At 42.6% G+C, this 16047-nt stretch overlaps 1 protein-coding gene across 1 annotated transcript in view; it reads right to left on the bottom strand.

The window, feature by feature from the left end:
• The window catches only part of PKHD1 (PKHD1 ciliary IPT domain containing fibrocystin/polyductin), a gene marked incomplete at its 5' end in the record, with an annotated part of 233235 nt that extends 217524 nt beyond the window's left edge, over positions 1-15711 (bottom strand). Inside the window, 10 exons of the mRNA XM_079971281.1 lie at positions 681-770; positions 1520-1795; positions 6707-6821; positions 10207-10345; positions 10611-10706; positions 10899-11000; positions 11789-11859; positions 13847-13886; positions 15491-15502; positions 15708-15711. Of these exons, the coding sequence (XP_079827407.1) occupies positions 681-770; positions 1520-1795; positions 6707-6821; positions 10207-10345; positions 10611-10706; positions 10899-11000; positions 11789-11859; positions 13847-13886; positions 15491-15502; positions 15708-15711 (945 nt within the window). The remainder of the gene's footprint in view (positions 1-680; positions 771-1519; positions 1796-6706; positions 6822-10206; positions 10346-10610; positions 10707-10898; positions 11001-11788; positions 11860-13846; positions 13887-15490; positions 15503-15707) is intronic.
• Positions 15712-16047: the final 336 nt, after the last annotated feature.

The raw sequence follows: 16047 nt of genomic DNA, 5'->3' as shown, positions 1-16047 counted from the left end.
CTTCGGCAGAGCTAGCTGGCAGCTCACCTGCATTACCAACTCCTGCCTCATGCCTTCACTTCACATACGATCCTCACAACATTTAAAGTAAGACAGTTAACAAACCTGGACAAGAGCCACTCACTGGAAAGACCATGATCTTAGAAATGTTTGCAAGAAGACCAGAAGATGCCATAAATCAAATCAGACCATTGGTCCATCTACCCCCCTATCGTCTACTCTGATTGGTTGTGGCTCTCTAGGGTTTCAGACATAGGACAGTCCCGGCCTTACCTGGAGAGGTCAGGGATTGAAGCTGAAGTCTTTTGTATGCAAAACATGTGTCCTACCACTAAGCCATGACCTTCCCCAATATTCCGTGTTGAAAATCACATTTCATATCACAATATTTTCCTGATTATTTATTTATTGGTCCTGAGTTTATTAAGTTCAGAAGAGCCAGAAAGTCCCATGTTTAATCCCCAGCATCTCCAGGTAGGATTGCGAAGACTCCTGCCTGAAACCCGAGAGATCCACTGTTGTTGAAGGTCAAGAATACTGAACAAGATTGGCCCATACATAGCTGGATTTTGAGAATTTCTCCATGCTGATAAATGACGCTCAGAAAGTATCTTGTAATACCCTCCCAATGATTCTATAACCAAAAGGATTTATTGACCTGCAGCTGTAATTCAACTTACTTGTTCAGCTGTAATATTTGTTGACATAAGGTTGGTGGTGACATTGTCCCAGGCAAGTCTGAACCATCCTGTACCAGATAGTATCAGCATCTATAAAGCAGAAAGACCCTTGCAAAGTATGAGTATTTATTTCATAGTGGGATTAATATGGAAACTTGAAATAATTATTTCATAGCATTGTAGAGTTGGGACCATGAGGACAACCTTTCAGGGCTGTCAGAGTTCCCAACATTCACCTTAACTACAACATCAATGTGATCGCTGTCATTGAAAATAAACTCCATACAATCTGTAGAACCATTCTATTTAGCAGCCACTGAAAAAGCACTTCTAGAATTAAGTCAGTGGTTATTATATAATTAAGGCCAGCCATGAATCCCAGCACAAAGAAATACTAGTTATGAATGTGATAATCCCTGCAAATCCCTAGTTCTTCTATAGATTTTGCCCAACGAGGAACTCAAAGAGACTTGGAGACAACTTTCACAATCTTTTTTTTAAAAAACAACAACAATAAAGTTCCCATAAATTGTCTTCTTCGGGAACCAGTGAACTAAATGTTTTCAACACGCGTTGATATTTCCTGGCTCACTGCATTTTTGATTACTTTTGAGTATGTGGTCAAATGGTCACAAACGTCAATCCACAGGGAACTCAACCAACATTTGTTCTGATTCGGCAGTAAAAAAAACAGGTTTCCCAGGAGAAAGCAGCAAGACCAAAAGGGGGGGAAAACCCACATCTCAGGAACATGACTAGAAATCACTTGAAATCGTGGGAAGGGCCCAGAATCACAACTCCTATGAATATGAGGCTCAGCTCACAACCATGAGACTAACCTGTATTTCAGGAAGCCTAACTGCACAGGCTTGTATTTTGTGCTTCTCTCTGCGATAGGTATTAACCACACTGGGATTCAGCCAAGTATTGTGAATCTGGACTCCAACTCTCATTCCATTCTTTGGCGACTTCCCATGATGCACAGCTTCCAGATAGTACACTGAACCACCAGTAAGCTCAAATTTCTCAGATTTTGGCTTCCAGGGGTGGCTCCAGTTCTCCTCCCAATGCGCGGACCATTCAGGAATGCCAGCAGGAATGGATGCAATTTCCACCTGTTTTCAAGTAAGCGACAGCAGTTATTCATTGCATTTTCACCCACCTTTTTCTGTAAGGAGCTCAAGGGGGCATGTACGGTTCTTTCCCTCCTCGATTAATCCCCAAATGTCATGACACTGGGTGCCTGTCTTAATTTCAGCTGGTAATTCATTCCAGACAGCTGGAGATGCAACACTAAAAGCCTGGTTTCTAATACAAACTAAGCGCACCTGTAGGACATGCGCAAATAAGGTGGTCAGAGTAGCCAGATGCGCGTTTGGCTAAATAACAGATCTGTTACTTATCTAACAGTAACCTGTGAATGGCTTGGAAGAAAAATGGGTTTACATCCCTCAATGAGGGAACATAAGAGCTCATAAGGTCATTCAAAACATAAGTAGCCACATCAGCAGTCTGTCAAAGGAGCTTTCTAATTCCAGCTCATTTTGAAAATGAATGGCACTAAATATTAGGCAGAAGAACCATTGTGTTCATGAACTTTGGGGAATGGGGACCACTTTAACAAAACATCACCAGACTAGAATTTTGGATCATGCATGTCACACATTTGACAGCACCTCTGAAGACAGGTGCTCATCCACACTGCGCTTTCCAGGCACAGAACTGTGTTTTAATGCTCAGAAACTATACTTCTATCCAGCTTGAATATCAAGAAAGTCACCTCTCAACTCTCCTCTCTCTAAGGGCGGATCTGCACTCATGGCTTATAATGTTAGAAATGTCTTATTAAAATCTGACACCAGAGGGCGCTGCAGAGCAGTGAGCCACCGGCAAACTGCCATTAAACGTTATAGAACATTATATTTCATAACATTTAAAAGATCAATGTAGATCCAGCCCAACTCTCTCTCCTGCTTTTCCTTTTCTCTTCCAAAGTGCTGACTCAGCCCACCTCTGGCTAATCAGAGGGAGGCTACAGCTCGGCCCTCTGGTGGAAGTCCGCGGGACTGCACCACCAAACTGGTGGAGCTGAGCTTTCCGTCACAGAGGTTGGTCATTTACAGTGGTGCCTCGCAAGACGAAAAGAATCCGTTCCGCGAGTCTCTTCGTCTAGCGGTTTTTTTGTCTTGCGAAGCAAGCCCATTGACGGCTTAGCGGATTAGCGCTATTAGCGGTTTAGCGGCTTTTAGCGGCTTTTAGCAGCTTATCGGCTTAGCGGATAAGCGGATAAGCGGCTTAGCGGCTTTAAAAAAGGGGGGAGGGGGAAAAACCCGCAGGTACTCGCAAGACATTTTCGTCTTGCAAAGCAAGCCCATAGGAAATTCGTTTTGCGAAGCAACTCCAAAACGGAAAACTCTTTCGTCTAGCGAGTTTTCCGTCTTGCAAGGCATTCGTCTTGCGGGGCACCACTGTATTTTGATATCTGGTATATTGGTCTTGTCCAAAACCCTTTCATGCCAAAGAGGGCAAGAAGCTGGAGGTTAACTCTCCTCATTTTTTATATTGTATGTTTTCTCAAAGGTATTGAGAGGCTTGGTGCAAATGCATAATACTTCTGTTGAACCACAACTGCAGAATACATTGCCTAGGGATGGCCTCATGTCTAATGAGTTTTAGGACACTATTAAAGGCCTTCTCATTCAATTTCTTTCTGTTCCACCAAACCTTCCATGAAATTATTGGCGAAGCTGTTCAAACTGCTGTTTTCTAGCCTGCATCATACATCACCTTAAACCATAGTTCAACTAAGCCAAACTCTTCCCGTTACACTGCTTTGAACTAAACCATGGGCTTAATGTTATGTCCAAACATTGGCTTGAGGTTTGTTTCTTTCCAAACGCTGAGTTTACAACCAAGGTTTGCTCTTGGCTTATCACTTACAGTTTGGTGGAAAGAAACCACAAGCTTGGTTTCAGACATAACACTAACCATGGCTCTGCTCCACACAGCCCTGGAGGAGCAGAGTGCTCACACCAGCATGCACCAGCACACTGCACATGCGCCTGCATATCAGTTCAAACTATGGTTTAAGGTAACAAGCAAACAAGGCTCCTGTAATCTGCTCCTTAACGTTTTGCTGGTCCATTTCTATTGGCTGCTAAATGGTTTTATGTATCATTTATGTGCCACAAATCAGTTTTAATGAACATATCAGAGTGCTCTGTAAATGATAGCTAAAGCCTTTATATATCAACCTTTTGGGCTCTTCCACACCTGCCCAATGTTCCTGACCCTTCTTTTGGATTCTTTTAGCTTCTTTTAAATTCTTATAGACTTTTATATTCACCTTGTGTTTTAATACCTTTTAGCTTTCTAAAGCGCTTTTTAGATTTTAAATGCTGGTTTCTGACCGTAATAAAGATTTGTATTGTATTGTATGTGTCATTTTAATATATGGCATTTTGATTACACAACTCAGATTTTTTAAAAAAAGATGTTGTATACTCATTTTATAAAAATAAAATCTGACGGGCTAGGTGCATTTATTTCTGAAAACCAAAGGTACTGCCTACACATTTTCATATAGCAACATATCCTAAAGATCAGGGTCACTACCCAAATGCAAGTGATTATTTCCTAGAGTTTCTCAATCATGAAAAGAAGCAGAGTCCTCACAGTCTCTATTATGTCTTGTCCATTTCAACAACAAAAAGCTGGTGTAATGAATCAAAACATGGCTGGGACATTAATTCAAGTAGAAACCAGCATTTTCTCTGTATAATAATGGCGCCAATCCAAGTGATACCTTTAGAATACCATTAATAGGGGCCCAAATATTGGCTCATTATAGGATGACCAGAATTCCAGAAATTCATTTTTATTTCAGCCATGACAACAGCTATTTCCCCCTCCTTCAACACAAGGCTAGATGGGGGGGACCTTATTGTGATTTCACCCTGAAGGAAATATCTCACAGTTAAGCATTATTACGTACTTCACTGGACTATTGTTCCACCCAGCCAATCACAGCACCCGGAGCCGGTCCCTCATTTGAATGCCTCCCACTATATAAGAGCACAGCTGGAGTGAGGTCACTGTCACTTGCAGTAGGACAGCTAAGCTGAACAGGAAGGCAGAGAAACAGCAAAGCCATGTCTGCTGTCCAAAGACGTAGGAAGGCTTACTACCAGAGAAGGAGGCAGAAGAGATCCCGGAAAATCCTGAGCAGACGAAGGCGGCTGCATTCCAGGAGAAAGAAGAAAGCGAGGACAAGGCGCATAGTGAGGTATGCAAGGAGTCACTATCAAAAGAGGCGCCAGCCCATGTCCCGGTATTTCGACAGGCGGATGAGGGCCAACGTCCTTTCAGCCCACAAGGCCAAGCACACCATGTGCTCCCAGAGGAGTAAAGCCTATAGCAGGAAGCCCTCACGGATGGGCAGGCCAAGGAATAAAAAGCATTACACTCGGACTCGCTCAGGCCTTCTGCACGCCAAACTCAAGAAGAGGGCTGCGATCAAGGCTAAACTCAAGAAGGCCCTCAAGAAACATGCTAGGCATACAGGTACTTCTGCTCTGAAGAAAGCCCAAAGAAAGCCACGTCGAACTGAGAACGATATTTTCTACAGTTTGGCCAACCCTTCCATGCCAAAAGCAGCGTCGCCATCAGAGGACCGTCAGACAAAGAAACAGTCTGTCCGCTTCACCACCCCTGGCAACCCAAAGAACAAGGAGATGGAGCAACAGGAAGATCTCTCCACTGATAACCAATCAAGCCAGCAAACAGTGACACCCAAGAAACGTGGCCGGCATGCAGGCACGTCTGTTTGCAAAAGCCGCTAAGCTAGAGGAACACCCACCACTCTTCTCGGAACAACAACCTGCAGGCCTCAAGGGGGGGAATTGGAGAAGGGAAAGGGAAATCACCCCCCAGCCTGCTTTGAAGATCCCAATATAAAGATCCTTTATACTTTATCCTTGAGGAGACCATCTGCACCCGCAGCAATCCTAAACAGAAGTGATTTTGCTGAACAAATGAAATTAGTTTTATCAGTGTCTGAAAAAAGATATTTGATCTTTTGCATGTTTTACGGGCAAGACAACCAACCAGAAGAAGCAATCCCGTGAGAGAACATTTCTTTCTTAACAAGAGATGAACAATCACTGTAACCGAAAACTAGAGAAAAGATTTGTCATCATTTGGTAAACAAAGGATCGTTGTATCCAAGGTGTGCATTCCCCCAAGGAACATCTTAAAATACTAATAAAGCTGGATCTTTTGAAAAATGTGTTGTGGAATTCTCTCGGCTACTTAGGGACAGTTTAGGCAAGGGAGTGTTACATTTGAGAAGTCATAACAAATGAAGTTTCCTTGATTGTGGCAGATAAGTTATTTAGAATATATTTGTTTTCCTCCTTAAGCTAAAGCAATTTAAAAATCAGTTATCATCAGCTATTTCCTTTCTGGTTAGCAAATGATTCATAAGTACTGTGCTAGTAAGAGTGACTTGTCTTCTGAAGTGAGAGTCTTACATCTGGTGTAGCACAGGAGTAAGTTAAAGCATGTCAATTTAAGTCCCTGGTTTAAATTTTGCCTAGGCCAGGTATTAACTAGATAAAATTAGGCAAGCTCCTCTTATTTCAGAGTCTGGCCCCAGCTCCCTGCTACAAGATTAGAAGGAAGGGACCACGAGAGTCATCTAGTCCAACCCACTGAAACACAGGAATATTTGGCCCAACATGGGGCTCAAACCCATAGCCCTGAGATTAAGAGTCTCATGCTTTGAGCTATCCCAACTGTCTACTAAAGCAATGTATGGGAAACACTTTGAACACTCAAAAAGCACTATATAAACATCAAGAAGCTGTAACATTCTACACAATTTATATTTAACAAAGGAGAAAAAATCAACACAGATCCTGCTCTGGAAGTCTAAACAAAGGGCAAGGCCAGCAAGTGCCACAATGCAAAGTTACAAGGATCACAGAATTTTAACTTTTACTTGTAGCAATTTATGGTACTGGTACCTTGCTTTGGGGGTCTTCGGACAGGCTTAAATACAAAGAAGCCTTGTCATCTGCCTGGATCCAGAATGTGTAATTATTCGTCTGTGGTGCCACAAAAAACCCACATAGTCGTGCCCTGCGTAACCAAACAAAAACATTAACAATGCAAACTTCCAGGCAAATAGCAGACTTCCACTTCTGAGGGAAAGATGAGTTACATGAATGACTTTTTAGTTTTTACACAATCATTTTAAAAGACTTACCTTTATAGAACACCACTGAGACATATATGTTTTCTCATCCCAGAATAAAATGTTAGCTTACTAAAGAATCTCCAAGAAACTACCTATAAAAATGATCCTTTCTTGCATAACTAGTGTTGTGAAAATCAATAAATTTGCCGGGGGGGGGGGGAGGCAATCAATAGGGAGCTACATTTCCTACTTTTTATTTTATTTTTTAGAATGAACTACTAATGAGTTTATTTACACATATGAAACTGACTAGGTAACCTCGTGGCTCCTGCCAGTTCCACCTGTAGGTTTAGAAACAGCAAGTGTAAAAACTGAGAGGGAATGGTGTCTTCAGATAGATTTTGTGAAAGTCAATCTGGTTTCTTTCCTTAAAAGTTATCAAATTTTCATACAAGGAGATTGTTTCAGGTGCTCATTAAATCAGCACCAGAGAGCTACATCACAATTTCCAAAACCAAGGCACCTTTCCAATATATGTTGTCATTCTATTGGGTAAATGTTTGGATAGGACATTAAAGAGCTTTGGGGAGATTTTGCCATTTCTTCCATAAAGTGCATTTCTCTTTTCCCACAACATTGTTCAGCTGTATTTTTTCTCTGTTCTAAATATTCAAATACAATGAACATCTATGGAATCCCATATTCTTGTTATTGTTGTTAGCCGCCCTGAGCCCGGCTTCGGCTGGGGAGGACAGGATATAAATAAAATTTATTATTTATTATTATTATTATTCTGTGAAAATGGTCTGTGAAGATTCTGCAGCTGAGCCAATTCTGTCTGGGTCATGTGCTATGTCAATAAATGCTAAGGAAAGATGCTCACATTTTATAGTTTTATATCTTGATTTTATTCTGTGAACCACCCTGAGACCCCCAGGTATAGGGCGGTATATAAATAATAATAATAATAATAATAATAATAATAATAATAATAATAATTGCCATTGTGATTCCCTACCTCTCTAGTACTGCAGGAATGAAACCACCTGGGACGAGAATTACACCAATATAATTGGGATACTTGGTTGCAGGTATTTTCCCCAGTCAATAAAGACAGACAGGTTCTCCAAGGAAGGTCAAATTTATTTATCTGCACGGGGGCTACAGTAGAATCTCTCCCAAAGGCTGAGCCCCTCCTTTTTCTCTGAAGTTGCCTTTTATAGTGTGCGGCAAACAACCTCTTACAGGCTTACTCAAGCAGGCAAAAAAAAGCGGAACTTTACTCATGCAGGCAAGAGAAACAGAACCTCTTTTAGCTTCCCACCCCTCCTGTCCTGTCTGCCCCAAACTGCTAACATGTGCAGATTTCTTGCCCAACCTGCGAACCTGCAAGTTTAAAAACAGACACCAGTTAGCTCATCCCTTGTGACTGACTTTCTGACCGTCTAGCATAGACAGCTTACTCAGCACTCCTGCTAATTCTGGAGTGGTGTGGGGGTGTTGAGATAATCTCGATTTGGGCCTTCTATCAACTTATCCCCCCTTCCCCCCAGTAGTCAGTACCTTCTAGATAGTTTCAGTACTCAAATGTTACCAGAGTCTACTGGGTCCATGGGGAAGTAGCAACGTCCCACCTGAGTAAGAACAGGCTTTAAGCTTTCATTCAGCCAGCCAGTATGGAGGTGCTTATGAAAATGCAGGTAATTTGACTATCAACTGTTCAGACTCGCTTGAAACTTTGCATGATAAATACATTGGCTCAGTGTGCACACACTCCCTCCCTCTATGTATCCAGCGCACTCCCACCTCTAATGCGCACACGGCATTAGCCACAAACCCATACCTATTCTGTTTTTTTTTTTTTTTTTATAAATATTTTTATTAATTTCCAATTTTTAACAGAAACAAAAAACAACGAAGAAAACAAACAAACAAAAAACTCATATTTTCATAACCTTATTTTCATAACCCTCTTTTCCCGGACTTCCCCATACCTTTCCCTTTTTGCATCCTTAGTTTAGTACCATTATTCAGCAACCTATCTTACCCAATTAAAATAAAAATTTGTCCTCTTTCTCTATTCCACCCTAAATTTTAAACCCAATTATCGCTGCAATTCTACGTCTTCTTTTCCCTCAGCATTTTAACACTCCTCAGTTTTATAATAATTCTTAAGATACATCTTAAATTTCTTCCAATCTTCTTCCACAGTCTCTTTCTCTTGGTCGCGGATTCTGCCGGTCATTTCTGCCAGTCCCATAAAGTCAATCACTTTCGCCTGCCATTCCTCCAGCGTGGGTAGCTCTTGTGTCTTCCAATACTTTGCTAGAAGAATCCTTGCTGCCGTAGTAGCGTATAAAAAGAAATTCTTATCCTTCTTCGACACCAACTGGCCGACCATACCCAAGAGAAATGCCTCTGGTTTCTTGTTAAAGGTGCACTTAAGCACTTTCTTAATTTCATTATAAATCATTTCCCAGAAGGCCTTAATCTTTGGGCAGGTCCACCAAAGGTGAAAAAAGGTACCCTCAGTCTCTTTACATTTCCAGCATTTGTTATTGGGCAAATGGTAAATCTTCGCAAGCTTGACTGGGGTCATGTACCACCTATAAATCATTTTCATAATGTTTTCTCGTAAGGCATTGCATGCCGTAAATTTAATACCTGTGGTCCATAACTGCTCCCAGTCAGCAAACATAATGTCATGACCTATGTCCTGTGCCCATTTAACCATAGCAGACTTCACTGTTTCATCTATTGTATTCCACTTCAACAGCAAGTTGTACATTCTTGATAAATTCTTAGTATTGGGTTCTAACAATTCTGTTTCCAATTTCGATTTCTCCACCTGGAAACCAATTTTCCTGTCTTGTTTGAAAGCCTCCATTATTTGAAAATAATGGAGCCAATCTCGTACCTTGGACTTTATTTTCTCATAACTTTGTAATTTAAATTCACCACCTTCTTGTTCTAAAATCTCAGAATATTTAGGCCAATTGGTCAAACCCATACCTATTCTGTGGTTTCTTGTGAAATATTGCTTTATATGCCTTTCCCCCAAAACCAGCTTCAATCCAAACTGAGAAACAGAACAACTTAGCTGTGTTTTCACCTGGTAATGTGTTCAGGGAAAGGGGCCTCTCTCTAATCAAGAAATCTCAGGGCCCTCAAATTAATCTCCATGTTCTTTAGAGGAAGCCATGACAGTTAAGCTGCATGTAGCATTCCTTGTGGATCGTAAATATATCCTAAGTTCCTCTAAAAAGAACTCCACTAAAATAGTGTGAATTGTAGTACACACCAGAGTCCTCAAAGATCACTGATTACCTGAATGTCTGTTGGCTCCCAAACTGGAAATCTAATGGAGAACTGGCATTAGGGACAAACTGCCAGCGGTACCCAGGAGCAGCTTCAGTAAAATCTGTGTCTGATCCATCCCAAACCTCAAAAAGAAGTCCTCTGTTTCCTGAGAAATTGGGGGACAAGAACTTTATCATCTGCAATGAAAGAGTTAATACATCACAACACAAATGGACATCACAACAACAGCAGGTGCTTGCTAAGGAGGCAGAGGGGTTGATTTTGCAAGTGAACAAATGATCTAGAATGCTACAAATCCATGGCTTTGATAAATTTAACTGTGTTAATGCAATTAATATGAAGCTAATGCTGAAACATCAAACCAATTGTGAGGGAAGCTACCACTTGGATGCGCCACAATAAAAGTGCACCTGGTTTGGGGCCATTGAGTCTTCTGTGCACACCAACGGCTCCAGTTGTACAGACTATCTGTCGTGGAATAACGTGCTTAATTTGGCAGGGACTGCCTGGAGGGTGGGAAGAGAAACATGAATGAGAAGGATATCGCTTCAGAGCAAAATGCCAGTCCAAGCTTCTTAAATGATCACCAGCACGGATGTACCTACCACATGCTTCAAAGGAAATGAACACATGTTGTGGTAAACCTCCAGAGAAATTCACATTTCCAGAACCATGAAGACTGATTTCAACATTATTACCTGCAACTGTGACCTGCACAGGTGTATCAAAGAAGTCTCCTGTGATGGTGAGATCGGTTCCACCACCCAGGCTCCCTCCAGCTGGAGACACTGAAAATATTTCTACAGAGGAAGTGAAATAATTGAAATTTAGTTCCGTTTCGATGTAGGTTAGCTAAAATAAAATGGCACAACCAAGTACTGGTTTTATATCACATAGACTCTGTCTTGCACCAAAACAACCCCAATCCATGCTCAAAAGAAATTATTCACATTGGACACATTTGTTCTGAGCTCAGGTTTGGGGAGCTTTGCAAAATTCAAACTAACTGGGAAAGGAGTAAAGTAAATAAAAGAATAATGGTTTGGGCTGCAGGACAATAGTGATCAGGTTTAAAATCTAAATCTAGAAGTTAATCCCCCTTTCTCCAGCAGATACAAACACACACAAGCACACAGTGTTTCAATCATAACACAAACCCCCAGGTTCATGCTATACAAAAGGTTTGTGCTCTCCTTCTCCTCTCTTCTTCTCCAGCAGGAGGGAAATGTAACTTTTGCTTTCATTTTCAGCTAATCACAGAACTGTGGTTAGTGCTAAATGTGGTTAGGGCACAGACAGGCAACCAATTTTCAGCTGAAAGACCAGTTTTCTCAGGGATAATCTGTCAGGAGCTGCATACCAGCAACGGGAGAGGGGAGATCTGGAGTAAAAACTGGGCAGGTCCAGAACCAAAAATGAGCAAGGACAGAGTCAAGGGTAAGTGAAGCGACCCCTGTCCCCTCTCTTCTCCCCCGCTTTTTCTGTTTCATTATCCTTTTCTACACAAATAATTACAGCAGATTTGTAGACTGAACAGGAAGTGGGGTTAATTCCAGAATCCTCTTCAATGAAAGACAGGGCAATATACCTGAGAATGTCTGGTACAGGAAAAGGTCCTGTTTTGCGCTGATAAGCCAAGCATCCTTATCCACCACTGACCTGCAACACAAAAGTGAGTGAGTGAACAGCAACACTAATACAGAAGGAAATTAAAACTGGAATATGTAAGATATTCCAATGCAGAGTGAAAAAAGAAATGTGTGCAGATCTGCAATAAGCTAGTTGTTCGGGGAACGCTTTCATCACTCACCCCCTATGTCACGGGGATCTGCTGCATTATTGACCTCCAGAGGGCGAACTTGGTTATTCATTCATTCTTTCACTCATGAATTGCTTCCCATGAAATATCCTGAAGCTATTTAACAATAAGAGCATCAACACTAGACTATATATAACACTGAGGCAAAAATCTCCCCTTTGAAGGATTGTTGGAAAAGATCTTCCATAGGTGACAAAAAGGCAATTGTGACAGTGTCTACATGATACGAAATGGGAGGTTATGTGCCACCACACTATAAGTCCAATTCCTACACACCATGGAACGGACTTCCTGATGAGATAGAATCTGCTGGAAGATCAACTAGGTGAGACTTGTCTTTAAGCTCACACTGCTAAAATTGAGCTTACACTCAATGTATGTGTCAAAATAATTTGTTCTCCTTGCTCCCCCTTCCAAAAATTGATTTTGCTGGAACTCCAGATGAAAAATAAAATAGTGGATTTCTGTCTTGATATGGTTCCAGAATCCACCAAGCTGAAACCAACTAGAAAGGGCTCATGTGGCTCATGTTAAGACTGGCTCATATATAAGCTGAGCCATCCCCACCACACACACACACACACACACACAGAGAGAGAGAGAGAGAGAGAGAGAGAGAGAGAGAGAGATCAGAACATGGCATCCCATGTTGAATGGTCTCTTTAAATGTGAAGGTTCACTATTGTTCCACAAGATGTGTATGTCTTTAAGGGCCAGAGCAAATAACGAGACCCACTTTTACAGCTGTGAAACAGTATAGCAGGCACTGCTAAATTGTGTTAATTAAGCTGTGTCAGCAATTGGGTATAGTATATAAAGAGCAGCACCTAGCTCTCACAGTACCCTGGTGGATCATGCTTGTGGATATATTTAATGTACAAGGAGTTTTTGTTTTTGTTATTAAAACCTTGATAAAGTTATTTTTGAGTTCCTTGTAACGCGTGGTCTCCCCAGCAAGCTTTCTGCAGCACAACTAAACTGCAAATAGCCAACATCCCAACCATGTATAAATGGCAATTTCATGCACCCACAACAGGAGACTCTCCTGGTCATGCAAAATCAGTGGCAACCCAGGGATCAGGAAAATGCAGGAGTTCACACCGTTTCTGGCTTTCAAAGGGGGAAAACCCTCCCACCTGTGCACTTGCGGTGAGGGAGTTTGAGGCCTTAAATTATATTTGGCTGCCAAAGACTTTGCAGCCAAGCCCTGCACAGCCCAATGTGTCCCCTGGAAGGGATACCCCTGAACTTCAAAAGGCATCTTTGCAGATAGTGGTTGGCTACAGCTTTGAAAGGTGCAAGGCAGGTTTTCATAGACAGGTGACTGTTTGCCTCCTACGAGCTGACTTTAGAATTTTAGCATCTTTAAATCTTGAAATGAATGGATGCATTGTTCTCCATGGATTTCAGTGGGAAGATTTCATGACATTGCAGCTCCCCAAACGTCTCATAGGGGAGACGCACCAGTCCACCAGTGGAAAGGAAACTCTTGTCCCACCTGCTCAGTGATGAATTGTTAGTTCTCCTCCACTTGCCATTCGGGGGCTGGGTGGGAAAAGCCAGGTACAATTTGGGACTTTCCGGTGCTCATCTCTACCTTGAGGTGAGCATCAACAAGCTCTCAAAGCGTATTTTCAGACCCAGATGCAGGAAACGTCACTGACACCTTGAATGCTGACTTCTGAATACAACCACTTTCCAAAGCAGAAGGTACACATGCATTTAAATAGTATTTATATGAAAAAGAAGGCATTCAGAAACACAACATAACTATAAAATTAGCCATTTTTTTTAAAAAAAAAAAAAACACACTCATCCCTTACTTACTTTCCTTTGTTAAACACTGTAAAGCTAACATTATGTGACCCTGTAAGAAGAGAAAAAGCACACATCTCAGTGCAAGAATGTGAATCATTTCATGTACATACAGAGTTAACTAACATGCCTCACTTGCTCTGAAATGCCCATGTTTTTTGCACCCAGTTCAGAACCATCATCAGACACCTGACAAGCTGCTGTTTCTGCTCCATTTGCGTGGACAGGCTGAGTCCCCAGATCCCGCGCAGCCCCCCCGTCATGTGGAATAACGACTCAAGACAACATGCTATGGGATTAAATTGGCCACAACTTTATGAAATTTCAAATGTGGGTAGACCTTGGCTCAGGCATTCGGCGTTCTCCCTCCCCAGTCCCCAGCCGGGGACCTAGGGAGCATCAGGGTTATCCAGTGTGTGGGGGAGGGATGGGCCGGCTCTGGAGAACATATGTTCAAGCAGAGATAGCCACCCCCATTACGCCGCCGCAGGGGAGAGCAATGACGACCTTTTGGCGTATGGCCAAAGCCTCCCTTCAAAAACCCCTTTAATGGGGAACCCTGGTATCGCCGCCGCAAAGAGGAAGATGGACTAAAGGATTCCGCCCAAGGCCTGATACCGCCAAAGTTGTGACGTTTTGCTACGGGAAAGGCGAAACCTGCCAATGCAGGGAAATTCCTTTCCGGCCCTTTAACAGCGACCTTAACGTAGCAGCGCCCGCATACCTGTGAAGCAAAATTAACCTGCAAAACCTGTGAAGAAAAGTTAACCTGCAAAATAAGACATTAACTGAGGGTGGGTAGGGTGGGAGAAGCTCTGGAGCCAAGTGAGGATTCCCAGGTAAGATCCTCCCTCTATTGTGTGGGCAGGTAATCCCTCCCCTACCTGGCCTGGTCTCCTTGGCAACACTTCCCCCAGGTGGGATTGGACAACTGCCTGAGGTAGGCGGAGACCTCCAGGTATCCCACCTGGGGGAAGGCAAAGCCAAGCCTATGCTGTTGGGGCCGCTCCAGATGCAGGGGCTGCACGCGTCCATGCAAAGGGCGCCCCCCCGTTTTAAGCGGGGAGCAGTCATTCCCCCCCCAAACCACACCTCGTGCTTCTTGGGAGGAATAGCTCTTGCTAGGAGTGCCTGTTCTCTATAGCTTCAGCAAGACATTCACTGTGATACACTTGTTGCTTACAGTTGGTGCTATGTACTGAAGTTCTCACCCTGAGCCAGCAGGGGGATATTGTAGATAGTTATGCAAATAAGGGATCGAAAGTGACGTTCAGTGATTGGATAGTTTTAGAAAATTGTTACAGTTACATTGTACTGGAGCTCTATATAAGCAGGCTGACTGAACCCTTCAGTTCAGTTCTGTTCTGGCCTGTGAATAAACAAGAGCTGTTTGAAGAATCGCTATGTTATCCGATATGTTCACCCACAACTTAACAGTTGGTATATCATGGCTGCCAAAAGTGTGAGCTGGGAAAAAATGCCCCAAGTAGCAAGAACAAAGAGAAAATGAATTTGTAAGCAGCTCACACCTTTTTGAAAAAATAATGGCCATACCGCCCATACCCCCAACAGTAGCCTTTTTTATATTAGCCGTCTTGATTTTTATGTTACTGAATAAAATCAAGATTGCATGTTATTTCCCTGCTTTCCACTGACCAATATGGTTCCCTTCCACTCAGCATGCTACAGTTCCCAGACCGTGATCGACTTGAATGGGATATCTGCAAACAACGAAAAATAAAATACAATGAACCATGAAGATGCAATAGAGGCAAAGGAAAGGAGATAGAACGTATTATGTGAAGCTGAGCTGAGTACTGTTCATTCACTTCAAAGACAAGAAAGGACTGAATGTGTTCTGCCAGATCCAAACCCATCACATCAAATGCTCAGCAAGTGATGTCTGAGCATCCATTGAGCAATTGAGGTTTGCCTGCCCTGTTAATTTTGTGTCCCATTCTCCAAATTGTGTTGTCATTTGTCCCCATGCAGTGGTAATAGGATAAAGGTAAAGGTAAAGGTACCCCTGCCCATACGGGCCAGTCTTGACAGACTCTGGGGTTGTGCGCCCATCTCACTCAAGAGGCCAGGGGCCAGCGCTGTCTGGAGACACTTCCGGGTCACGTGGCCAGCGTGACATTGCTGCTCTGGCCAGAGCCAGAGCCAGAGCCAGAGCCGCACACGGAAACGCCGTTTACCTTCCCGCTGGTAAG

This window comes from Podarcis cretensis (genome assembly GCF_951804945.1).
Source record: "Podarcis cretensis genome assembly, chromosome: 3".
Classification (NCBI taxonomy): Eukaryota; Metazoa; Chordata; class Lepidosauria; order Squamata; family Lacertidae; genus Podarcis; species Podarcis cretensis.
Note: the sequence above shows the minus strand (reverse complement) of the source record. Positions and strands in the feature narration are given on the sequence as shown.